This window comes from Wyeomyia smithii, chromosome 3 (assembly GCF_029784165.1).
Source record: "Wyeomyia smithii strain HCP4-BCI-WySm-NY-G18 chromosome 3, ASM2978416v1, whole genome shotgun sequence".
NCBI lineage: Eukaryota > Metazoa > Arthropoda > Insecta > Diptera > Culicidae > Wyeomyia > Wyeomyia smithii.
This window is the reverse complement of record NC_073696.1, coordinates 35907165-35934940: the sequence shown is the minus strand read 5'-3', so window position 1 is coordinate 35934940 and position 27776 is coordinate 35907165. Positions and strand designations below refer to the sequence as shown.

The 27776-nt window shown below is 39.1% G+C and overlaps 1 protein-coding gene across 3 annotated transcripts in view; it reads right to left on the bottom strand.

Annotated features, from left to right (window-relative positions):
- LOC129731065 (neural-cadherin) overlaps positions 1-27776 on the bottom strand; it is a 393666-nt gene that overhangs the window by 38891 nt on the left and 326999 nt on the right. For all 3 annotated transcript variants that reach the window (XM_055690805.1, XM_055690804.1, XM_055690806.1), the window contains 3 exons: positions 20942-21179; positions 10028-13418; positions 9793-9963 (listed from right to left, as the gene is read on the bottom strand). In XM_055690805.1, the coding sequence (XP_055546780.1) occupies positions 9793-9963; positions 10028-13418; positions 20942-21179 (3800 nt within the window). The remainder of the gene's footprint in view (positions 1-9792; positions 9964-10027; positions 13419-20941; positions 21180-27776) is intronic.

The following is a 27776-nucleotide window of genomic DNA, read 5'->3' as shown; positions in this document are numbered from 1 at the left end:
TGATTCCTGAACCCGAGCAAACTACTAATCAATTTTCCTTTGAAGCACTCCAAAGTGAGCCCACCTAGCGTAAGGTGGGAGTCATATTAAAAAAAATTTAGCAAGGCAGAAACGTCGTCTCGACTTTGAGTGTAAAAGAAACCGACGGAGGCGTTTGATTGATTACGTGGGCCGTCCCGATACCTACAGCGGGACGGATTAATAATAACGGAAGCCTGCTGGATATTAAAACCTTTGTTCGTCCTGCCTTTTTGTTGTCGATTTGTGCTTCATCACAGCGACACACGGCAAATTGTCCTGTGTAAGTGTCCTCTATGCTTGGTTCCCCTTCATAACGATATTGGATTTTATTATCCATTGATACTGAGGCCATAAGGAGTTGAATGGAAGTAATTCCCATTAAGTAGTAAGAAATATATGAAAAGATTTGTTGGATTACTCTTCGCCGAAGGACTAGCAGCTTATGGTGTTTGATAGTGATTTCATTTACTCGTTGTTGGTTTTATTACCAGACAAATGTTAGCAAAGGTTTGGAATTTGTTGGACGTAAAGCAAACTTTTTTTTGAGTTGAAAAAAGAAAAAAAAAGGAAAACGGTGGTTTCACCACGCGCTGCACTTTAGAGGTAAGTTCAAGCCCATTTCGGCGATTTTTTCGCGAAAATTTGTTACGATCGCAATGTTCATTAGTGTAAAAAAATGTTAACATAATTTCGCTCGTTAAACTCGTACGTGCCGGTATTTGTGAAAAATAATCTCGCAAACACCACCTGGAGAGAAAAAAAGTGGCGTGAAAAACAGCAAATCGAATTATCAACGATATTTGATAAGGCATTCTCAAAATGCAGTTGTATGCAGAAGCATGCCATGCTCCTTCTATGCTTGGATTTCGTCCCGTTTTACATTGTAATAGAATGATAGTTATTCAACATGTGTAATTGGTAATTCTAAAAGCACAATGGGGCTAATTGGTCCGTTGGTGCGACAAACCCTTATAACTCCTTAACAGTTGTTTCCACAGTGTTCATGTCTTCGGAAATGTTATTCAGCATAAAAACATCATTTTGAAAAATGTATTCAGGCAGCTTTTTTTTCTACAGATAGCGCTGACATCTATCTTCTGAATTCTGAATATACTTTTTCCCAGTACTAATGATTATTTCCGAGGGGTCCTCATACTACTGGACGTCAGATTTGAAAGTTTCCCGAGCACAATTATGGTCGCGTTGCATACACCGGCATTCAGCAAAGCCTATTGTTGGAAAAACATCGATACGGACACTGCTGATTAACGATTTTTAACATGAAGTGACATGAAAATAATCGTTGCGCAGACCCGAGTTTTAGGGAGGGGGTGCAAAGGGGGCAAATGCATCGGACCTTCCCCGATTCAAGGGTCCCCCCTAGTCCTGGGGCGACCTTTTTTTTTGCTCGTCACCTTCCAGAACGTTACCTCTAAATGTTTTAAGAAAAGATGGCCTCTCAAACAAATATGCCCCGGGCGCCTAAATTCGGCCCTGTCGCTGCGAAAACTCGAATTACTCGACGCAACTAGTAGCAGCTGATATTTGGTTTAGTACTAGTCAATACCTTGTATTTTAGAACAACATAAAACTTTCTGTTCTTCATGTTGCCGAAAACGAGGAATAATCACAGAAAAACTTATTTCACATACTATGCCTCCTTCGAACCTATTTTCAACTAAACTGTCCTAATATCACATTACCTGTTAGTTAATACTTTATTTTATGAGGATCATATGAGTTACTACACTTTTCACTTTTTATTCACTTTCACTATTTGATTCTATCACTTTTCACTTGCAAATACGTATTTCGGCACTGACATAGTGCCTTCGTCAGTGCTTATTTGGACTGTGTCCAAATAAGCACTGACGTAGGCACTATGTAAGTTCTGAAATACGTATAGTGAAAAGTGAAAAGTGATAGAATTAAATAGTGAAAGTGAATAAAAAAGTGTAAAGTGTAGTGAAAATTTTCTATCAAGACGCTCGAACAAAAGTGAATAAATTTGAGACATCATGATTCCACTTGTCCTTTTTTACCCTATGTGTTCGTAAGGTTATCGAAAAAATAGGCTTAAAATGCTTCAATGTAAGAAACAATCTTAAAGATGTGCCAACCAAAATGATCATCTCGAATTTGAAAAAAACCTATACAAAATGTTCACCTGCTTGAAAAAACACCCTGTGCAAAATTTCAGCTCAATCGGACTTAAAATTGGGTGGCGCAAAGCGATTGAAGTTTGAACTTTTTGAAAACCGAAAAATCATCCAAGGGGGGGGGGGAGGGGGGGTACGTGAAATTTCGGTTTTTTGAAATTTTGTTTTTATGCCAAATGACTTAAAAACGCATGAAATGTCGAGAATTGGTGTCATCAGAAAATTTTGCAAAAATCGACTCTCTGGGACATATTCGTTTTTTCAATTGTGGAAGGCGGAGTTCAAAATGTTTAGAAGTTATCATTTGAAATTGATCGCAAGTCTCTCGAAATAGCCTGTATAATGATATACACTATAATTAGCATCGAATACGTTATGTTTCATTGGGGTGGTTCATTAATTCGGCGTAGGGTAGTTCATAATATTGTGAAAAATGAGTATAAAATTAAAAAAAGCACTTTGGGTCGTTTGATTGGTGTAACGTCTTTGACAAAGTTATAGATAGTAGATCTGTTTTTTCAAAAAAATTACACCTAAAAAATTATATATTCAAAAAATAATTAGAAGAAAAATTCCGATCATTTAGAAAACAAGAAGTCCGATCATTTATAAAACAAGAAAATAAGTTTTTCGAAAAAAAAAATAATTTTTTGAAAAAAAAATTTTTTAAAGGCATATTTTTCTTTTGGAAGGACAAAATATTATCTACAACTTTGCCGGAGACACTATGCCAATCAAACAAATCGTTTCGACTGTAGACATATTTTTAATTTCCAACAGAGCACTCTATGAGGAATTAAGCATATTTTTACAGTGAAAACGGTTTTTTTTTATTGGCATAGTGTTCTGGCAAAGTTGTTCATAATAACTTTGTTCTTCCAAACTAATGTACCCTGTAGTAAAAAAAATGAATTAGAAAAAAATATAACTTTTTTTCTGATTTCTCCATGACCTGTTTCGTTGTTGAGGTACTCTTTCGCTGTTTTTTTAAAAAAAAATCAGTTGCTTTAAATGGGCTGTTTTGGATAATTAATTTTTAACTTTCTTTTATTTTTTTTTCAAAAAATCATAATTTGTGTTAAGAGTGTATATTTTTTTTGAAAGACAAAACTATTATCTACAACTTTGCCCAAGATGTCACACCGCTCAAACGAACCGTGTTGGCTCTAGCTTTTCAAAAATGAGTTGTGTTTCAAACATTTTCCGCGAGATAATCTTAATTTTGGTCGAAATAATTTTTTTTGTACAGAGTAGTTTTTTGAAACATTTTGTAAAATTGTTTTGTAACATCATGCCATTTTACATGGTATTTTTCCAATTCAACATTGCCACCCTAAACGACAATATTATAACAAATATTATATTTTCAGGAATTTTTCTATTGGTATTCAGTGTAAAGTGTTTTTTTTTCATTTTATACTCATTTTTACACGATATCATGAACCACCCTATGTCGAATAAATGAACCACCCTAATGAAACATAATGTTTTCGATGCTAGTTATAGTGTATATCATTATACAGACTATTTCGAGAGACTAGCGATCAATTACATTAAATAAATTCTAAATGTTTCGAACTCCGCCTTCCACAATTGAAAAAACGACTAAGTCCCAGAGAGTCGATTTTTGCAAAAAAAAACTTCTGATGACACCAATTCTCGACGTTTCATGGGTTTTCAAGTCATTTGGCATCAAAAAAAAATTTCGAAAACCGAAATTTCACTTACCCCCCTTTGGGTGATTTTTCGGTTTTCAAAAAGTCCAAACTTCAATCGCTTTGCGCCACCCAATTTTAAGTCCGATTGAGCTGAAATTTTGCACAGGGTGTTTTTTCGAGCAGGTGAACATTTTGTATAGGGTTTCTTTTTGAAAATTTTCTGGTCACTTTTCTTCCATACGATGATTGGCACCCTAATGTGCAGTCTTTGGGGCCGTTCAATAATTACGTAAGCATATTTTTCCACTTTTTCAATCCCCCCTCCTTCCCTTGTAAGACATCGTAAGATTTTTTGATACGCTTAATCAGCCGATAAATCTACAAAATTAACCGCTACAGTCGACAAACAAACAAGTATAGTTTCATCATCCTGAAGCAAGCACCATACTTCGTTTACTCTTCTGTCCTTAATTCGAGTTAATCGTTCTTCCGTAATTTTTTTTATGAATTTTACCGTCCACACTTTTATAAACATGATTTTTTGAACAGCTCCGTCAACAATGTATTTCTTACGTGAGATAATCAATTTACCCTCCTCCCTCCCCTGTAAGATAGCGTAAGAAAATTGCACACCCCCCCCCCTTCCACCCCTTTTTGCTTACGTAATTATTTAACGGCCCCTTTGACAATGCTTCTTTAGAATAACGTTTTCTTGTTAAAAGCAACTAACCGAAGTGACGTACAAAAATCTAAATTTCAATAACCTCAATATAAAATACCCTGTAACTCTGTTTCCAATGAGGGTGGTTTCATATTTGTACATGTTCCGAAACTTTGCCAAATAACTTATTCCTTGATCTTGATATATTGAAAATACTTACACAAATAGGTAAGTATTTTTAATATATGGAAACCCACTGTTACAAATGCTCACCATACTGTAATATGGGTGGATTGGTACAAATGGACAACAGTTTATGGAGCAGTGCTTTTTCGGTTTCATCAACAGTCGTTTCTATCACTACCCGCCAAATTCACGCTCGAATTTCTCACGTTTTTTTTTTCGTTTCTGTCACGCTTTTACACAAAAAAAAAAAACAATTCTAAATCACGAATAATGAACTTCCAGTTGTAGAAAGTGTATTTGAAACATCATTTTTGTTCGTGCCTTGTGTCCTTGAGTGTGTAAAGTTGTATGAACTCAATTTATTCGATCAAGTTACCTGTTACTTTTTACTTGTGTCATAATTTTGAGAAAAATGAACCGTGAAATACGTATTTCATTGACTTTGGAGCAACAATTATGTGTTATTCGAGCTGTTGAAAAAGAAAATCTGTTAATAGCTCAAATAGCCCTAAAATCTAACGGTTTCACAATTTCACATAAACAAGCATTAGACTCTTCTGACTATGCTAAAGAATGTGCAGTATAAATCACATTGATATTGCGAAAATGCCATGGAGTAAATATTATGAACTGAGTTTTTTGTTTATTTATTTGTGTCTTGAACTTATATTCCATTGAACTATGAAAGTGCATCATTTTCCTCAAGATTAACATACAATTCATAATTGAAGATCATGAATTGTATCCAACACAAAAAAATCCATTTTTTTATCATTTCGCTAAACTTTACGGTTTCGACAAATTCACGGTGAATTTTTTTTGATCGTGATAAAATCGACAAAGCACTGTACTTAGTCTAACTTTTTACCCTATACTTTTTAAAAATAGTTATTTTTTTTTATTTTATTTACCAAACTTTTAATAGTTTTTGGTACGTTGAAATTATGCGGGTCGATCATACAAACAATTGTTTCGAAGACAGCATTAAGGTGAATCGGGACGTGGTCGCGATCAACTCGAATTTTGCAATCTAATTTTTTCTTGATTTATGAAAACTACGTACATGAAATTTTGATCAATTGTTTTCACAACTGTTGCATGCTTGAAGTAGCAATTTGAGTGCTGTTTATTTAGTGGAAGCCGAATTTTTTACGCTCAAACTACAAAAGTAAAGAGAACTCTAAACTCAAAATTGTAGAGGAAAAGACCACTATTCCGTTTCACCTTAAGCTAGGTTGAAGGTGAACAGCGCCATGGAATTGAGTTCCACGTTGTGCCTTTTTGCACCACTGTGCATTGTGGTTTAAAAGTCAGTTTAAACGCGCTCAATTGATAATTTCACACAACTTGAATATACCATAATGAAATCTTCAGCAAAGTTGATGGGCATGACCCCCTGCATCTTCTGGTGTTATGAGATTTGTGGTTGATCCCTTTAAAGATTGACATAAAATTTATTTTTTTTTGCTTAATCGAGATACAGCGCTGGTGTCTTCCATAACGTTTCTCGTATTTTACCCAGAGGAAAGCGACGGTATACAGTCAAGTGTCAATGTGAGGCTGCCATGCAAAATTGCGTTACGTGGAGGTAAAGATTATTGAAAAATTTAACTATTACCGAGTCTTGTGCCTTCGAAAATTAGAAGTGGTGACTTGAAGTCGGCCATTTGTGGCTTTAACACAGTTTCACCTTAAAATGGTGAAAATCAAACGAGCGCGGTTCACTGCGAATTACGAATGCTTTTTCTTTTTTCTTATGATAAGGCTGATACACATTTCGAATAGTTTTTATGTCCACGGTTATCGAAAATAGTTGAGAATGGCAAAAAATAAAAAACACTGAGAAGAAGAAAAAAGGAATAGCTTCCATAAAAAATTGTGTGCAAGCTACGACGTTTGTAACTTGCATGCAAAAGTGTGTTGAAAAATATCACATTATTATCATTATTAATCATTTGGCTTGCCTTTTGATGACACTTTCACTGTCACTGGACTTGTTTGTTGCTAAATTAAGCATACACGCTGACGAAAAGTTAATAATAATAACAAAAAGGCTTGCATTTTTTTTTCTTCCCCTTCCAATTTTCAACATTTTTAAAGGGGAGTTGACGTAAAAAGAAAATGAAATTAGTATCGGCCTTAAAGAGAAAACGAAGAGGGAGGAAATAAATATTCCATCAAAGTGAAATATTGCCTTGTGAAACAACACTAACGTTTATAGTTGCTGCAAACTTCCATGCAAATGCGCTGAAAAATATCAGCCCTGAGAGTCACAAAAACGAAGAAAAGAAGATCTATAGAGTGAAAAATTCAGCTGAATGAAAAGTGAACACAGTGGAAAGTTATTGGAAAAATAACTAAATTTTAGAAATAGTCAACGAACGCCATGTTAATAATACTAATCATGTCTATAGAATCATAACTCGATACGAAACTGTTTTGCAGTTTATTCTGTACATTCAATTAATTATTAATTTTGATTGCCTTTCATTTAATCGATAGAGCATTTTATTGGTTCAATTGTAATTTGTTGTAATTTGTTTTATAGACCAATTCGGTTCATTGATATTTTAACTTGTTGCCCCTTTTTCTGTCGAATTTGCGTTGAAGAATTTATGGTAAAGAAATTATATATTAAAACACTCTTTCATTCATTTTGTAATCCATTCATTCTGTCGAGTTTCAATAAAAGTATCACACACCAAATATTTCGTCCGATTAGTTCTTTGTGTTCATAATTTTTTATGCTGTGGATCATAAATTTTATTGATCTTTTCCTCTATTAATTTGTGTTTGCCTTTTGTCCGACGACTAAGCATGAATTTTATCATCCTTTTTTCTATTATCATGTCGATCCATCGTACGACACCGACAAGAAACAAAGGGTCAACAACAGCATCATTAATATTCAATACAGGTAGATCGTCATCGAAAAGTGATTAATTCGGCAAAGTTTAAATCAGACAATGTACTAAAAAGACAAATTGATAGCATGAAATGTCAACAAAATGAAAAATCCTGGGTGAAATCTCAAACATGAATTACAATGTGAAGGATTTCTGAGTAAGTAAACATAATTAAGCAGTCTGCAGGACGTAACTCCAATAAAACAAAGTAATAGGACTAGAATAAATTGAGAGTTTAAAACGATTGATTAAGAATCGACAGCATCTGTCGGAAAAATATTGATCTAAAATAGAGCGCACACAAATTCAACGTCAATTTATTGAACATTTTAATTTTATTTGCGTAACTAAAGCAATAATTCATCAATCTTAATTAAATATGGAATTGGCAGAATATTTCACGGTTGATTAATTTTCCCGCAGCATCGAAGGCAATCAGCAACCAAACTACCAAACTGGGGATAGTTTTCGATGGCGCAACGAGCGGAGAGGGAAGCATCTTTACTCATCCGTGCCAAATTAAAATTGTAATAATAACCTGCAATACGTCCCACATTCCATTTTAGGTTTAAATCAAACTGGTCCTCGGTTCGCTGCGCTGACCGCGTCATCCGTGAATTTTCCCGCACCCACTACTCAAGGACCAAGTCGAATGATGATGTATTATCCTGGTTGCAATGGGAAGCGGTTTTGTTTCCTCCCTCATCCGGGGTTGGAACCGAAATAGTCGGAAAAAGTTTTGCGAGCTAAGATATGAGTGCTTTCTTTCGAAGTGGAGCGAAATAGATCGAAACCCATTTGGAGCGTGACGGCAATTGTGAAAATTTGGTCAAGGGAGCTGGTGAAAAATTTGGAATGGGAGCTGTAATAACAATCTTCACACAACACACAAAGAAATGGACGAGAGTTTGGTGGGGGGTTTTTCTGTGGGGATTTGTAATATTTTCGCCGGCTGGTCGTGTGGGAAATGTAAATGTTAAAGTGAATTGGTCGGTGGAGGACTGGCATGCAATGTGTGTGAATGTAATGGGGGGATGGTTTTTTTTTGAGCATGATGAAATGTAAGCGAAATTCACATAAGTAAGAAAATAATAATATACAGATGACTTTCAGGCTCTAGATTCGAGGTTTGGTTTTGGGTAAGGGTACACATATGATGATGTATTATTTTGGCATTCGTCATGTCATTCGTTACTTTGTCTAATGGTTAGTAATTATGGTGTGAGCTACAAAAATTCGTCCCATCAAATTTATATTCAATCAAATTACCATAATTGCTTCAAGCGCTACAGAACTGATTTACTACTATTCAATAGAGGTTGCAAATCTGAAATGAAAACATGTTGTTTTGCTGTCCTATCCTATCCCAAAAGCATTATTTTGCTAGTTGTTAATCTAATGGGACGCTTTGATTTATGCCCGGCAGGATCACATCACCGGATCGTGCATATCTCGAGCGGGCATCCTGCCGCTGCTGATCGAATTTATTATTCACACGGGAGCGAGCATCCCTTGGCCCCCGGTTCCGGTGCTGGGTGCATCAGCTTCCTGATTACGACGGATGCACCCAGCAGCGAATACAGTGGATGCATGAAACGCTAGTGAGCGCATGTGGGCCATAAATCATATAATTTATGAGTGGCTATATTTTTATTAAGTCCGTTTGATGGTGAATTATGGGCTTCACTTGCGTATAACACGCAGAACAATCAAAGTTGTACGCGAAGCCGGAACTTGGTGGGATGTTGCCCACGGGGAGCGACACGGAATTTCATTACCCGACTGCGGGAGAATTTTCAAATTGCGTCGTTTCATCGTCAGCGGTGTCGTCGTTGTCTTTTTGAACCCCCAGCCGTGTTTGTTACCAACTTCTCGTTTTGAGATTATAAATATGATTAGTTTTTTTTTCTCGTCTGAGATTCCATCATTTCATGCCAGGCTGGCGTCGGGTCGTTGTCATCGCTGCCGTCGTGTGTCGCTTATAGTTCACGGTCTCCCGGTGTTGTGAACTGCAGTTCGTGGTATGTATTTTACTGCGGTCTAAGTTATTTAGTTGGGACGATAGGAGTGGATGAAAGATAAACAAACCAGGAAATATGATGAGGGAGTATGTGAAAGTGATGTTCGGATGATGAGCTATGCGATTATATTTGATTTATGTGACATGAAATTAGTGGTTCTCTTAGCAACGATGTACTTACGTGCACTCGTACTCGTTCCAGAGGTCCACACACTCGAAGGGATCCGGGCAGATAACGTTCGCACAAGGTTTGTTGGACGGACAGTTCCTGTCAAGGTTACGAGCCATCGTAGCCTGGCCCCACTGGGTTCCGTTCATGGCCGGTGGAAGAGGCAAATGTTTCCCTTCCAGTCTATAAATTATCAAAAAGTGATAGTACTGTAATTTAACCATTCTAAATTAGCACCAAATCTTACCTAATATCATCCAAACAACTCTTCTGGTAGTCGGCGTAAACTTCGAATGTCCTCACACCGGTATACTCTGCCTTACCACCGGCGTAGACACCCTCCTGTTTGTCCACCAGCAGCCACTGATGCCCATCGAAGGTAAACGTTTCGTTGTACCGTCTGCCTTCTCCACCGTCCAATTCCAGTGTTGCCGCCGAACCGTGTCGATTCACTCGTACCACGTGCCACTGTCCGTCATCCACTCCGATCGCGTTAAGCCATATATCCTTCTCTTCCGTTCGCAGCGAGTTCAAATTGTACCGGAACCTCAGTCTAGCATCCTTAATTTCCAATATTCCATACTCGCGATTGTGCTGATCGCTCACTCGGAACAGTTCTCCGTGTTGCTCTCGCGTTCTGAATCGCAGCTGAATTTGCGTGCTAAACCGATCCGGTTCGAAACTAAGCGCATACTTCACGTAACTTTGCTGCTTGAAGGTCGTTGGAATCGTTGGAATGTTACACGCCGGGCCTGTCCATCCTGGTCGACATTGACATCTTGCTTCAGTGAAACTTCCAACACAGTTTCCATGCTCCCAGCAGCGAGAAGTCTGCTCACTTTGACTACAGACCTCTTCGGTTTGAGGACATCCCGCCACACTATTCCGCGAAAGTCCCGGATGAGCCAAGTCATACAACTTACTGTTGTGAACGAGATTCTTAATACATCCATCAAAACCTTTACCCATTGGCATATAATTCCAGCGATAGTGCGTAGGATCGAACTGCTCCCGGTAGAATCCTCCCACTTGCAGCGGAGCGTTCACATTCAGATATTCATTGAAGGGTGGAATCGTACCACGTGCTTGACAGGAAGAATCGTCAAACTCCGGTGGCGATCCGTCCTCCATCTCGGATACCTCAGCCGACTTACAGTAGTCCACAACCATTCGGACATTCTCCGTATCCCAGAAAATGTCCAACCGATGCCATTCGCCATCGTCCAAGCTCTTCTTCGTCTTAACCCTCAGCTCTAGTGTACCGGAACCGAAGTCTATCAGCAGTCTTGGGTATCCTCTCTCCAGTTCGACAGAAATGAAATCGGACACGAGCACTTCGTCCCGTTCCGGGGGTACAATCGGTCCGTTGTACAGCAGCAGACCGTCCGATTTGCGCGTTATAAACTCGAAGCTCAAGTGCGAATCATCGCACATATCCAGCGGAGGATACCACGCCCAACCATTACCTCGGAAGCTGCGCGTCGTCTGCTGGCATCGTGGTCCCGTGTAGCCCGTGGGACAGGAGCATGTCAACCCGTACCGGGTTTCCATACACCGGCCTCCATTGTAACAAGGTGATGACCGACACGATTCCGCCTTGCTGAAATTCCTAGCGCCGCAGGTACACTCCGCAATCACATCCACTCTCACTCCGACCAGCGATGTCTTGTTAGCATTCACCATGTAAGGCAGTGAGCTAATGTCTAGCGTATTCGTACACGACCCCTCGCACATCTGATTCTCGTACAAACACTCGTCAATGCCAACCATCGTAATATTAATCCCAACATCCTTCTCAATCTCCTCCCGATGCATCAGCACAATTCCGTTCAATCTCACCGGTTTGTAGTAGGGAGAACCATGCGCCGAAAAGCGCACATCCGTCAGCGGGGGATGCTTTCTCCGCAGCTGCACGCTAAACACATCCACGTTCTCCCGATCCGTGTTCAGTAAATCCGCCAGCTTATCTTTGAATCGATCCAGCTTACTTCTCGACAGACTTTGCGTCCTATAGTTCCACACCCGTATGAAGTCCTCGTCCGTAATCCCCGCTATCCGAATCGATCCACTATTGATAACGGCATCATGCGGAATCTCCCGTACCGTAACGGTCACATTAGCAGGAACATCCGCTTGAGTGTGCTTCCGATCATACACTTTGAAGCGCAGATGATAGCGACCATCCTTTGTGCCGGTGCGCATTGTTATCATTCCGGTATCCTCATCCAGCTTGAACCGAGGATGTTCGTGGTTCGTTTCCCAGTGGAACTTTTTATCCGGCAAATCCCAGTCGTCCAGGTCGTACACGTAAACTCGACCGATCTGCGTATCCGGCGCCTGTCCCAAGTAGTTGTACACGAAGATCTCTTTCGATCCGGGTTGCATTTTATTGTCGTTAACGTCACCAATGACCACCGTCAGCGTACTGGTGCCTGTCATTGCTGGGTTTCCGTGATCCTTGATCACGATTGGAATCAGGTACTCTTTTTGTTGCTCACGATCGAACGACCTCAATGATGACACAATAGCCATACCGTCTCCGTTAGCACCCTTCTGATCTTGCTCGACCTTGAATGAAGCTCGAATGATGTCGTCTGCGCCCGGGTCTAGCCGGAACTGGAACGGTGGACCGTTGCTCTTGGATCGATCGTCGTCGTCGGTTGCGAGAATCTCCACCACCTTCCTCGGCGGAACATGCTCGGGCAGAACCGGTCGGTAGTCTTTTAGGAACTTGGGAGGATTATCGTTGATGTCCTGTACAATCACCGTTAGCGTTGCGGTTGCCGTTTTTGGTGGAATACCGTCATCGATGGCGAGAATCTTCACCTGATGACGGGGTGTCACCTCCCGATCGAGCTGCCGTTGAATGGTCACGGTGCCTTCCTGGTTGATCGAGAACTGACGCTGTCGATCCGAGGATCGGTCAATTGCGTAGGAAACTTTACTCTTACCACCCTGATCGGGATCTGTGGCTTTGAAGGTTTCCAGCGTCTTTCCGACGTCGGCATTTTCGTACACCGAAACTTCGATATTCGGCCGCTCGAATTGAGGTTTGTTGTCGTTAATATCGCGTAATTTCACAACCACCCACGAGTAAGCCACGTGGTATTTGTCATTATCGTTGTCTTCTCCCTTGTCATTAACCTGAATACGGAAACGGAAGCCATTGCTCTGCAGTTGGTCTTCGTAATCCAAAGGTTGAACGATTTTCAAACTGCCCGTGCCATCGTTGTTCCGCACCATGGTAAACTTATCCGCTCCGTAGCCACTGTTGTCGATCACCTTGTACTGGAACTTATTGGTTTCGTCCTCATCGTGAACTGTCACCGTCAAAATTGGCATCTCCGGCAGGTTCGTTCCGTCCGTTTCGTCCACCTCCGTAAACCATTCGTCCTTGGTGAACTGCGGCGGCATATCGTTTATATCCTTGACGCGTATAGAGGCCGTCCCAGTCCCCTTGAGCCCCCCTCCATCCATCGCGACGACCTGTATCGAGTAGTCCGGCGTTCGTTCGCGATCCAGGCAGCAGACGGCCGTCTTGATGACACCGGTGTCCGCTTCGATCTCGAAGATGGGCGATCCCGTTTCCTCCTCGATGACGTTCTTTTCGATTGAGTAGATTAGTTTTGCGTTGGTGCCTGTTGATTAATTATAAGGGTATAAAGAATAAGTGTTTTGAGAAGAAGCAAATTATACGCGATGAAGCATCGAAAGAGACGGTAAGTACGCTGTGTGAAAAAGCCCAGCCAATGGTGAAGTTAAAGATCGAATTAAAGGTTATACCAAGATCACAAGTTAAATCACAAAGCATCAAGCAAAAGTGATATCAAAGGCCAATTGGCCTTTGGATCAAATTAAAGGTCAAGTCTATAACCAAACTAAAGACCAAGGTAACGGCCAAGATCAATTCGAAGCATACATGAAGATCGTGTCCGAGTTAAAGGCTACCTCAAAGCCAAACTAAAAGCCAAGTCGAACGTCAAACCAAAACCCAAGTTAGGGCCAATTTATGGGCCAAATTATATTTGTTTATATGACGACTGAAACGGTTAGTTTATTGGGTTTATCGGCTTAATCAGTCCGTGTATACTAGCAAAAACGATTTGTTTTTTCTTATTCCGACAGTTTCGGTGAAATAAAGTCACCGAAACTGTCGGAATAAGAAAAAACAAATCGTTTTTGCTAGTATACACGGACTGATTAATCCGTAAACCCATTAAACTTGGCCAAATTGTAGTTCAAATATCATAATAAATTAAACGCCAAGTCAAAGGCCACGGTAACAGCCAAGTTAAAGGCCAAATCGGAGGTCATATAAAAAAAAAGACGAAAACCAAGTTAATGGCCAAGTTTAGGTTCATGTCCAAGCTCCAATTGAAAGCCATGTTCACGTTCACTTCTAAGGACAAGACGAGAGTAAAATTAAAACCAAAGTTAATAACCAAGTTAACCCTCTAGTGCCCAATGCCGCCATTTGGCGGGCTTCAGTAAAACCTCTAAAAAGCTTCAACAAATACTTAAAATGTTTTTATAATGATTCATAGTGATTTTACCGAAGCCCGTCTAGAAATTAACTTGGGCACTAGAGGGTTAAAAACAAAATCTAAGGTGGAATAAAAGGCAAAATCAAACACTACATCAAAGGCTAAGTCGAAAACCAAGTAAGGACCAAATCGAAGGTCGAAGGTCGACCGTCAAACTAATGGCCATTTTGAAATTCAAATTTAAGTTAAAGCCCAAAACCAAAATAAAGGCTCAGTAAAAGTCCAAGCCCGTTCCTTCAGCAAAGGCCAAGTCGAAATCAAAACAACAGGCAAAACTCACAGTTGAGCCGAAATATAAATTAAGACCAAGTCAAAAACCACCTCAAAACCAAAACAAACCTCAAGTCAAGTATCAAATCGAAAACCCAGTCGAAAGCCTAGTCAACGGACAAATCGTAGTTCGAATTAAGTACCAAGTCAAAGGATATATTGAGAGTAGTTTCAAAGGCCAAGGTAATGCTCGAATTAGACGCGTAATTAAAGACTAAGTTAAAAACCAAGCAGAAGGTAAAATCAAACGCCAAGATCAGACCAAGACAAATCAAAGGCCAAGCACGAGTTAAAATTGAAGATTGAATCAAAGAACAAGTTGATGGTCCGTATAAGGACAGGTCGTGGGCCAATTCGATAGCCAAGTTGATTATCCAGTTTAAAGCCAAGTTGGTAGCTAAATAAAACAATGAAGCAAAACCTAAATCAAAGTTCATGTCAATAACCGAATCAAAAGCCAAATGAAAGGTCAAGTTTCGTACCATATTGAGGGCCAAATTAATGTTTGAATCAAATGTCTAGTAAAAGGCTTAGTCAAACGTCAAGTTAAAGGTCGTACAAAAAAACAAATTGAAGGCCAGATCAAAGGTCGCAACGGTTACCTGATTAAAGGCCAAGTGGAAGACCAAGTCAAAGCCTAGATTAAAGGTTGGTAGAAGATCCTGGTCAAATTTGAGTTTAGGTCCAAGCCTTCAACAAAGGCCAAGTCTCAGTTCAAATGAAAGGTTATGCTCACGATTGATCCAAGATAAAAAATAATGGTAGAGTCAAAAGTTATGCTGAAGGCCAAGTTAATCTCCGAGTTGAAGGCCAAATCAAAGGCTAACCTGAAAGCACAAAAGATCAAAATAATGGTCGCAGTGGTCCAAATCTGGAAGCTGAGTTGAAAACCAAGTCAAAGGATAAATCAAACATCAAACACAAGGCCAAGTTGAAAGCAAGATTAGAGGCCAAGCTCATCTTAATATTAAAGGTCAAGTTGATGGTGAATATGAGGACAACTCAAAGGCCTAATCAATAACCAAGTTGATTAGCTGGTTGAAAACCAAGCTAGAAGCTGAATAAAGAAATGAAGCTGAAGATAAATCGAAGTTCATGCCAATGACCGAATCAAAAACCAAATGAAAGGCCAAGTCAAAGGTCACGTTTGAAACATAGTTAGAATCAAACGCTAGTTAAAGGCTTAGTCAAACGTCAAATTAAAAACTAAATTGAAGACCACAATAAAGGCCAAACTGAAGATTAAATGAAAAGCCAAATCCAAGGTAAAATATAAATTTAAGTCCAAGGTCAAAATAAAGGCCTAGTTAAAGTCCAAATCCAGACCTTCAACATAGGCTAAGTCGAAGTCTAAATGAAAGGTAAAGCTCACATTGAAAAATTAAAAGTTAAAGGTCAAGTCAAAGGTCAAACTGAAGACCTAGTTGATGTTAGAGTTAAATGCCAAATCAAAGGCAAAGCATAAATCTAAGTTGAAAACCAATTTAAAGGATATATCAAACTTTAGAACCAAATCAAAAGCCAACTAAGAGGCCAAGCACAAGACGCAAGGCTAAGTCAAAGGCCCAGCTGATAATCAATATAGGTCGAAGGTCAAATCAATTGCCAAGCTGATTAACCGGTTAAAAGCAAAGTTGAAAGACTAAATCGAAGGTAATGCTAATAGTCGAATCGAAAGTTAAACTAAATGCAAAGTCAAATTCCATACCATATTTGAATCAAATGTCAAGTCAAAGGCCAAATCAAAGGCAATATCAAAGACAATATCATAGGCCAAGTTAAGTGCAAGTCTCCGTGCAAGGTTACCTTGATTAAAGGCCAAGTTAAAGACCAAGTTGAAGGCCAAATTGAAAACCAAGGTAAATACTAAGTTAAAGTCCATGTTTAAGGCCAAGTTGAAGACAAAGTGAAAGATCAAGTTGAATGTCAAGATGAAGACTAAATTGAAGACCAAATTGAATGCCAGCGAGCCGAGTGGAAGGCCAAGTCGAAAACCATGTTGAAGATCAAGTTGAAGGCCAAGTTGAACACCAAGTTTAGGGTCAATTTGAATGCCAAGTTGAAGACCAAGTTGAAGGACAAGTTGGAGATCAATTTGAAGGGCAAGTTGAAGTTCAAGTTGAACATAGTTTAAAGGCAACGTTAAGGCCAATTTAAATCCCAATCAAGCTTCTTCCGTTCTCTTGATTTTTGCTCAAATTTCCTTCTGTACCTGCCAAACCCCTTGGAGAACTAGACTTTCTCTCACACAGAGTGAGTAATTATCCACATTTAGGCGTAGAGTATTTCAGTCGCAGAGTTCCTGTTCACTCTTAATCATCGCGTGTTAGGGGCAAACATTTGTTTGCTTTCTCGGTTTAAGAGGGAGTAGTTTTCGTAAGCTTCTCCTTTACTAGAAGAGAAATTTTCCATATCCATATAAGATATCAAACATTTAGGTTCACATTGAACCCACATCCTAACCGTTTTCGAATTTAATATTATAGGAAGATTCACTATGGATGCGTATTCTGCAGAAAGCTCGATTTTATACTGTTTTCACCGCACCCCAGAGCGATGAGAACGGTAACGCAATGCTCAGTTGATCGCCGAGCAATTTATTTCACTTGGCTTGCGTGCGCGGATGAGCAATTTACAAGAGTTTCAATGGGTTTTTGCTTTTTTTTCGTCAGAGAAACTATTACTCTGCGCTCTCTCTACAGCAGATGGTATGATGCACATTGAATGTGAGCTCACAGTTGTTAAGAGGGGAGAAAACCGTTTTCTCTTTAAGATGAAGATGAGCAAAACAAAGCCTGATCCCAATTCAAAGAACAAGTTGGGTCAAGTAGAAGGTCAAGTTGAGTACTATGTTGAAGGCCAGGTTGAATATCAAGTTTAGGGTCAATTTGGAGGGCAAGTTGAAGGCCAATTCAAAACCCAAGTTGAAGCCCCAATTGAGTCAAGTTGAAGGACAAGTAGAAGGCCAAGTTGATATCCGAGTTGAAGACCAAGTTTCAAACCAAGTTGATGGACAACATGAACTTGAAGTGCAATTTGAAGACCAAGCCGAAGGCCGGTTTAATGACCGAGTTGAAAACCAAATTAAAGACCAATGTGAAGGCCAAGTTGAAGGCTAAATTGTAGGCCAAGGTAAAGGCCAAGTTGAGCCAAATTGAAGACCGAGTTGAAAGCCAGGCTAAAGGCCAAGTTGCAGGCCAAGTTAAAGGTCATGTTGAAAACCAAGTTGAAACCCTATTGAAGACCAATTTGAAGACCAAGTTGAAGGCCAAGTTAAAGGCCAAATTTGAGACCAAGTTTTAGGCCAAGTTAAAGGCCAAATTGAAGACCAAATTTGAGACCAAGTTTTAGGCCTAGTTGAAAGTCAAGTTGAAGACCAAGTTGGAGGCCTAGTTGAGGGTCAAATTCAGGGCCAAGTTAAAGACTATGTTGAAGACCAACTAGGACACCAACCAATTTAAAGCCCAAGTTGAAGCTTCAATTGAGTCGAGTTGAAGGACAAGTAGAAGGCCAAGTTGATATCCGAGTTGAAGACCAAGTTTGAAACCAAGTCGAAAGCCGGTTTAAAGACCGAGTTGAAGACCAAATTAAAGGCCACTGTGAAGGCCAAGTTGAAGACTAAGATGTAGGCCAAGGTAAAAGCCAAGTTGAGCCAAATTGAAGACAGAGTTGAAAGCCAGGCTAAAAGCCAAGTTAAAGATCATGTTGAAAACCAAGTTTAAACCCAATTGAAGACCAATTTGAAGGCCAAATTTATGCCCGAGTTGAAGACCAAGCTGAAGGCCAACTTTAAGACCAAATTTAAGACCAAGACCAACTAGGCCTCCATAGTTGAAGGCCAAGTTTAGGGCCAAGTTGAAGACTAAGTTGATACCCGAGTTGAAGACCAAGTTTAAGGCCTAGTTGAAGGCCAAGTTGAAGATCAAGTTAAAGGCCTAGTTGAAAGAAATGTTTAGGGCCGAGTTAAAGTCCAAGTTGTAGGCCTAGTTGAAGGCCATTCGAAGAACAAGTGAAAGACCAAGTTGAAGGCCAAATTAAAGATCAAGTTGGAGTCTTAGTTGAAGGCCAAGTTTAGAGCCAAGTTGAAGACTATGTTGAAGACCAACTAGGAGGCCAAGTTGACGGCCAATTTAATATACAGGTTAAAGACTAAGTTGCAGGCCGAGGTAAAGGCCAAGTTGAACCATGTTGAAGACCAAGTTGAGAGCCAGGTCAAAGGCCAAGTTGAAGGACAAGTTAAAGGTCATGTTAAAGACCAAGTTTAAGGGCTAGTTGAAGGTCAACTTGAAGACCAAGTAGAAGACCAAGTTGGAGGCCTAGTTGAAGGTCAAGTTTAGGGCCAAGTAGAAGACTATGTTGAAGACCAACTAGGAGGCCAAGTTGTTGTCCAGTTTAAAGTACAAGTTGAAGATTAAGTTGAAGGCCAAGGTAAAGGCTCAGTTGAAAATCAAGTTGAAGGCTAAGTTGAAAACCAAGTTGAAGTCTAATTAGGAGGCCAAGTTGAAGGACAATTTAAAGCCCATGCCAGTTTGAAGGCCGAGTTAATGACCAACTTAAAGGCCAAGTTGAATGCCAAGTTGAAGACCAAGTTTAAGACCAATTTGAAGGACAGATTAAAGGCCAATTCGGAGGCCAACTTGAAGACCAAGTTGTGTCAAGTTGAAGGCCACTGTGTAGGCCATTTGAAGACAAAGATAAAAACCAAGTTAAAGACCAAGGTGAAGGATAAGTTGAGGGCCAACTTGAAGATCACTTTTAAGACCAAGTTTAAGCCCAAGTTAAAGATCAAGTTGAAGGCAAAGTTGAAGACTAAGTTAAGGACCAATTTGAAGGGCAAGTTTAAGGCAAAGTTAATGGCCAAGTTCAAAACCAAGTCGAAGGTTAAATCATGGGCCAATATGAAAGTGAAGACCCAAATAAAGGTAAAGTTAAAAAAAAACTATAAGATCAATTTGCAGTCTATGCACTAGGTTGTATTAAAAAACATGTTATTGGCCGTTTTCAAGTTCAAATACAAACCCAAGTTAATGGTCATTTTATTGACCCGGTGCAAGATCTCACTAAAGACCAAATCCAGTTGCCAAATATAGACGTCTCGGCTTTTCGAGTAGATATTGTGATTGGCTAAAATTTTACTTGACAAGCCGAAGCTATACGTAAAAATAGGGTCGGCTAGATCGACAACATTTAGTTCGCAGTGTGGTGTTCCTCAAGGTAGTCATATAGGACCAATTTTATTCGCTCTTTTTTTCAACGATGTCTCATTGATTCTACCAAACGGGTGTGTGGTGAGCAATGCGGATGATTTGAAAATCCACCTTGTCATCCGCAAGTTAGACGACTGTTACAATCTACAGCTTCACCAAATGGTGTCAACTGAATCATCTAGGGATTCCAAGACTTGTACCACTTGTTCGATTTTAACGTGTCAAAAAAAACCTTTCGCCAGCGTATTCTTAGTAGCATGTGATATTCTATGTAGTTCACATTAGATCATTAAGGCCACGTGTTGTCAGATGAATTTTATGCAAATAAACAAATTAAGGTTCAATCGAAGGTCAAGTATATAACTAAGCTCAAAGTCAAGTTGAAGACTAAATATGAATCATAGTCCATCATATCAAAGTTGAAAATCAAGTCGAAGGCTAGAAGAAAGACCAAGTCAAAATTCAAATTAAAACGCCAAATCAAATGCCAACTTGAAGACCAAGTTGAATGTCGAATCATATCATAGTTCAGGCCCAATAATGAACAAATTCAAAGTTCTAAACGAAGGTCAAGTGAAGTGATAAGGTGAGGACCAAAAACATGTCCAAGTCATTTAGCAAATTAAAGCCAAGACCAATTTAATAGTCAAATATAAGGCCAAATTAAAGGTCAAATCAAACGCCAAACTAAAAGTCAAATTAAAGATTAAATAAACTCAAATTGAAAGCCAAGTTGAAAGCCAGACCATAAACCACAACAAGAGACGATTCAAAGGCCAAATCAAAAACCTAGTCGAGGACCAAATTAAATGAAAAATCAATGGCTAAATTTAAATTCAAATCATATGCCTAGTCAAAGGTTTGAACGAAAACAAGGCGAAGGATAAGATGAAGACAAAACTGATGGTCAAGTCTAAGCTAAAGTCAACAACCACGTTGAGTCTGAATCTACTAGTGGATGTGTGACGGTGATCATTTTGTAACACAAATACTGTTTCCATCTGATTTAACTCCATGTGTTACGGTAGCTCGTCGCTTTCGACCTTCATCAAATAATTAACCCCCGGTACAAAACACATTCTACAACACACCTGTCACTCGAATCTCAATATTAAAAAACTAGCAAAAGGAAAAACTCACCTTCATTCGGATCGTCATAATCGACGGCCGTCATCGTCATCACCACCATCCCGGCGGTGCCGTTCTCGGTGACATTGCCAAAGTACACACCCTGCGGGAAGATCGGTGCATTATCGTTGATGTCCTTCAGGTTGACCTGCACGTCCGCGTAGCCGACCAGACCCTCGCCGCCCTCGTCCTGGGCGAACACGGTGAAGCGCCACTGCGGTCGACCGTTCGGTTGATCCCGATCCAGCGGCTGTGGAATAAAAAAAGAAAAAAAAAAGAAAAACGGCGATTTATATCTTAGAACCATCACGGGTCGAAGAAAATTGCTTTCCGTGTACATGAAGAATTGTCGGAAAGTTTGTACCCATCGTTTGCCGTGATTAGGCCAAAGAGACTTTGCGCTCGCACCGTAAATGCGATTAAATTGTGTTACCAAGTAAGTGTTTTTTTTTTTGTGTGCTTCGATTATAATTGTTTGCTTGCCTGGACGAGAAGCTGTCCGGCGGAAAAGATTTTCACCCCAACGAACAGGCAGGCAGGACGAAATGTTTCTCTTTTTGGAGTACTGGAATCAGCCAGTAAGCTCTAATTTGACGCTGAAGAAGAAGCTGGGGATAATACGCTTTTTATGAGATCCCAGCTACTACTCGCTCTGCAGCTCGTACATAAATAACAACCTCTAAGGGATGCAGCTTCAAAGAAACGAGTAATGGGAAATTTCGCCTGCAATGCTGGACGCGGTAGTTTGACTATGCTATTGAATAGATAATTTATCTCATAATATTGTGCAATGTGTTATATCGAATGAATGAACATGGCGAAACGAGAAATAAAGAGTCTTCTTTTCAACTTTTGTTTGAAGTTTAAGTTCTGAATAATACGAGGTCGTTTAAGATGTCGACAGGGTAGGCTGTTTATATAAACATTTCAATTGAAAGAATTGTATTGCACCCATCCTAAATGCGTGAATGCTATAATTCTCAAGATTTACTCCACCGTTTTCACCACCAGGAAAATACCCTTAATGGGCTTTACGCAAGTGAACTTTTGCTCCTTTATCATTCGGACGTTTCTGGCGTAACACAGCATCAGTCGTTCTGACAGCATCCGTCATCACCGGGGCTATCAAGATCATGCACGAGCTCCGCTCTATCACCGGTACTGCTGACGGAGGAGAGGAAACGGTTGCTGCAGAAACGGGAAGTAGGTACAATCTTGCAGATAAATTGCATAAGTTTCATGATTTATGACGACGCCCTGTGCCTGCTTGCGAGCGAGCGCATGCAGCAGCAGCAGCAGCAGATAGTAATCATTGCGAGAATGGCATTTAACACTTCCGTCTAACTTCTTGCTTCTTGGTCGTTCGCTAATCTGGTGGTGGCATGAAGATGATAATAATGCAATCTCGCCGCCCGCTGGTGATTAAAGAAATGACTGAGAAATCAATTTCTTTCGAATGCAGGTCGATAGCGATGAAATACTATGAACATTACTCACGACCATATTGGAGGTGGGAGGATTGTCTGAAACTCTCATTTTAAGGATTTTTTTAATCTTCTCGGCATGTTTTTCGAGCATGTTTTAATTATTGACAATATGACATTTTAAATTTTTTTTTCAAAACGATTCCGTTTGTTAAGTTTACGATTATTACGACTAATTGAAGACATAGATTTATTGATTAAGAAGTGGCAATTTTTTATTATTAAGAAGTGCATCGAGAAGTAGTCGCAAATGTTTAAGCGTACCTAAAATAATCCAAACCAGTACATCTTGATGAAAGATGAGACACATGTAAGAGGCTCACGAACACAGCCGGGGCCAAATTTTGGCACTGGAAACGATTGGGAAGAGTGTACAAATAGCGGAAATGATTGTTGCGATGGGAAATATTCGTTAAAAAGGTTATGATCTGGCAAGCGATTCGAACATGTGGCTTGCGATTTTTCGCTTTCTCTACAGAGAGAACAATCAATTTATTCTCATATTTATTTCACCACGGGTTTTTTGCACTGAGATTAGTTGCACTGTATAGAAAGCATAATGTTCCGCCTCTGGCTTTCCGATAATAATACAGTCAGGTTTTTTTTTCGCGGGGGATACGTACCTCGTAAAAAAAACCGCGTAAGAAAAACCGGGTTAATTCGAAAATCCGCGTAAAAAAACCGCGCTAATTCAAAAATCCGCGTAAAAAAACGCGTTAATTAAAAATCAGCGTAAAAAAACACGTTTTTTAAAAATCCGCGTAAAGTAGTCCAGCAAGAAGGGCTTTAGAAAAAACCCGAGACACTCTAGAACCAGTATTTAATACAGTATTTAATTGTCCTCTTTGACGGTCATTCCGGATCTATCGGTGGGCGGAGAGTATTTTTTGGACTATGTCTTTCACTAGATAAACACCTAAACGTTTCTGGTTCCAAACCCACGTTAATTCGGAAATTCGTGAAAATTTTTTTGAATTAGCGCGGTATCGCGTAAAAAAAAACCGCGGTAATTCAAAAATCCGCGTAAAAAAACCACGTAAAAAAAACCTGACTGTATCATGTTTTATTAAAGGTATTAACCGACCAAACTGTAAAAACTGGGGCCTATGGAACTTTCTGGGTAGTATCGCAGAATATGGTGGATTTAAGGAAGAATTAATAAGCAGCGTCTAGGAAGTGCACATAGACTAAAAATCGATGAAGGTCTAGTAAAGACTGTAACTTTGGTGCTTTTAAATTCTTTGATATTGTTTTTGTATGTTCTCGTTTCCTTGTTTGATAGTGGTTTTTTTTCTTTGCACTAGTAATGTTTTGGCACTTTTAGCATATGCATGACTTTTTCTCATCTTCGGTATAACAAGAGTGAAGGACCTTTTTATTTTGTTTTATACTCTGTCAGTGTCTATTTTGGTTTGGCCTAGGTTTGCTTGTATGTTTGTTTGAAAATGCCTTCTGTTTGTTTACTTCTGTATTATTTTCATTCCAGTCACCTTCGTGTAGTGTTATAATTCTGCATCTTTTTTGTTACGGTACAATCGTATAATCCGGTATGGTCTGCAACACTGCTTTTAAAAGTGCAGAGTCAACTCTCCATCGGCTCGCAAACAAAACTAATGTTTATTGTGTGATTAGGACTACGGAATCACAAGTGAAGTGAACACTAAAACAATGCTGCTAAAGATAAGAGTAGGGCACAGGCAAAAGGCAGTTTTGAAATGATATCTTTGTTACTTCCAAAATTGTAATTCATAGATTGAAAGTGACTGTCAAAAGTAACCGTCATTTAGCTTCCCATATGAAGGATTGCATGAAAGCTTGTACACACACACACACACACACACACACACACACACACACACACACACACAAACACACACACGCACATACACACATACACAAACACACTCACACCTTTGATACAATTCGTTACGCGTTTTGTTATTTGTTTGTACAGTTTGTATTTTTTTGTAATTTCTCGATCAAGTTTTCAGTACTTGCTGACAGATGGCGCCAGTAGAAAGGGCCGGTCGATTTCGACACATCATATGTCATATACTTTAAGCTGTGTGAAAATGTCTGATTTTGTAACAAATATTCGTAATTTGCGAAAAGTTTAACTTTTCTCATTCCATTCAAAGTAAACGACGGCTGAAGTGCAACGAGAGTTAAAAAAAGTTAGCGGAAATGCTAGTCTAAGATAAAAAAAACGTCGCTCTAAATCTCGTATGTTTGTGTTGATTCTACGTAAAGAAAGACTGAAAACCTTCGTAGACGTTGAACTGGAGAAATTGCTCGATGAAAATCCATGCCAAACGCAGGAACAGCTTACTTCAATATTAGAAGTCCGTGTTCAAGCAATTGCGAGCTTTAGGAATGATTCAAAAACATGGAAAATGGTTTCCCTAAGATTTAAAGCCAAAAGACATTGTGCGTTGGTTTTACGACTATGTACAACTGGTACAGCAGCAAAAAAGTAAGGGTTTCATTTTGATGATTGATGAAAAACCTAAATTAAGCCACCTAGCGGTCAGACCCAGCCTTTCTCATTCAAACTTTTGTTTGTAAAAATTTATTTAATTAACGCTTCAATCCAATAAATGTATATTCACTCTTTAGGTTCTAAAACATTGATGTTGTAATCTATACATATGAAAATGCAAGCCGGTCTGTCTGTCTGTCTGTCTGATCCATATGGGTTCGAAAACTACCGAACCGATCGACGTGAAGTTTGTATGTAGGGGTTTCTGGTGCCGATAAGGTTCCTATGATAGTTTGAGACCCCTCCTTCTTCTGGAAGGAAGGGGTCCCATACAAAGAAATTTCTGCACAACTTAAGAACTAACCGAGTAAATGGAACAAAATTTAGCATGTGAGTGTTTTTAGAGGAAACAAATATGTGCATAATGGTTTGACACCCCCTTCCCTCTTCTATAAGGGATACAAATGAAACACAAATTTCTGCACATCTCGAGAACTAATCAACTAAATGGAACCATATTTGGCATGAGAATGTTTTTAGTGGTAACAAATTTGTTCCATAATCGACCTCAGGCAACATTTTGGATTGTAAGATGGCACCTTCCGGTTTCTGGAAAACAGCCAAAATGGCCGAATTCCACCCAATATAATAATATCTGGATCTATAATGATACACAGGGGCTAAAATCGATCGAAATTGTCTTCAAATGCCATGATGAAATCCAAAATGGCGACTTTCGGTTTCGGAAAAACAGCGACAAACGACCAAATACGTAATACGTAATGATGCACTGGAGCCACTAATCGACTTCAGACAACATTTTGAATTCTAAGATGGGAATTTCCGGTTTCTGGAAAACAGCCTGAAAGGGACGATTCCCATTAAATATGAGTATCTCCGGAAACAAGAAAGATGGACAGAAGCTTGAATTTTAAGATGGTTACTTCCGGTGTCTGGCAAACAGCCGGAAATGACCAAATACCATTCAATACGAATGTTTTCGGAACCAGGATTACGCTAAGATGACAGAAGTTGATTTCGCAGGCATTTTTAAAGTCAAAAATGACGACTTTCGGTTTCTGAAAAACAGCCCAAAGTGACCAAATACCACCCAATATGAGTATTTTGGAGCCAGAATGTTGCAAGAAGCTAAAAATTTACCTCAGACACCATTATGAATTGTAGGATGTCAACTTCTGGTTTCTGGAAAACAGCCAAAAATGATCGAATAACACCCAATATTGTTGTTTCTTCAACCAGAATGACGCATAGAGGCCAGAAATTATCTTAAATACCATTTTGAAATCCGAAATGGCGACTACCGGTTTGTGAAAAACAGCCTAAAATAAACAAATGCCATCCAATATGAGTATCTTTGGAACCAGAATGAGGCAAGGAGCTAACAATTGACCTCAGGCACCATTTTGAATTGCAAAATGGCAACTTCTAGGAAACAGTCGAAAATGACCGAATAAAACTCAATATGGGTATTTCCGTAATCGAGATGATGCATAGAAACCAAACATTGACCCTGGACACACTTTTGAATTAAAAGACAACCACTTTTAGTTTCTGGAAAACAATCAAAATAACTAAATACCTCCCAATATGGGTACTTCCGGTGTTAGATTGATGCCAGAAAATCTGTTGAAAATGACCGAATACCACCCAATATGAATATATTCAGAATTAAGGCGATATACAGAAGCCAAAAGTCGGTGATGTTGTCATTTCGATAAAACCAATCATTTCAAACGATTTGTTATTTGACCTTGATCATATCCTATGGCCGATTCGTTGTGCATTTGCAGATTTTAAACACATCTCAAGGAATCAATGAATTTGGAACGTTCAAATAGTACGATACCACATTTAAATTATGTTGAGGCCAGATATATCGATCAAAGCAGGTATAGCTTTCAATAGTCTTTGAATTTCTTCTCTCTCCATAACTTTTGAGCCACATATCAAATTGTTATGAAGTTTTTTTATTTGTAAGTTTGAAAGATGACTCGTTCGTGTGACACTAGTTATGTTTAAATAAGTCATGTAATCTTCGAGATAATAGACTTTCGTTGTTTTATAAACAATTTAATACATAACGGTTGCTTAAGTTCGATTATAATTAAATGAAATGGGAACGTATAGGGCAGCCAAAATTTGAAACCACGTGTTCAATTATAATTCATCAGTTAACCCTTAACTAGCCCGCTCATCTGATAATAATATTAATCAAATCGGTTGTGTAGTTTCTGAGATAATGAAGTTTCGTGATTTCCATATTTCGGTACATTACAGACGAAGTTACAGTCCGATTACAGTAAAATTCAATAGGGTGTTATGAGGCAGCTAGTCTTTTAATTTTACACCAATTTTGTGTACTTTTCATAGTTGGATTTCACATTTTCAAACATAACAGGCAAAGTAATAGTCCGATTGCAAAACAAATCAATAGGGTCTTATGGGGCAACAAGACCTTCCATTTGACACTGAATTTATGAAAATCGGTCCAGCCATCTCTGAGAAACATGAGTGAGATTAAACAGTCTTCAAAACACGTTTCTTTTCATAACTTTTGAACCACACGTTCAATCTTCATAAAATTCAAAAGTTAAGGGTTTTTTAGGTAGCCCGTTCATTTGAAACCAATTTTGTTCAAATCGGTAGTGTAGTTTTTGAGATAATGATGTTTCATGATTTTTACATTTTGATACATAACCTCTAAACTAAAAATCCGAACACAATGAAATATAATAGGGTCTTATGGGGCAGCAAGACCTTTCATTTGCAATTAATTTCATGAAAATCGGTCCAGCCATCCCTGAGAAAAGTGAGAGAGAATAAAAATCTGCACATACACACACATACACACACACACACACAC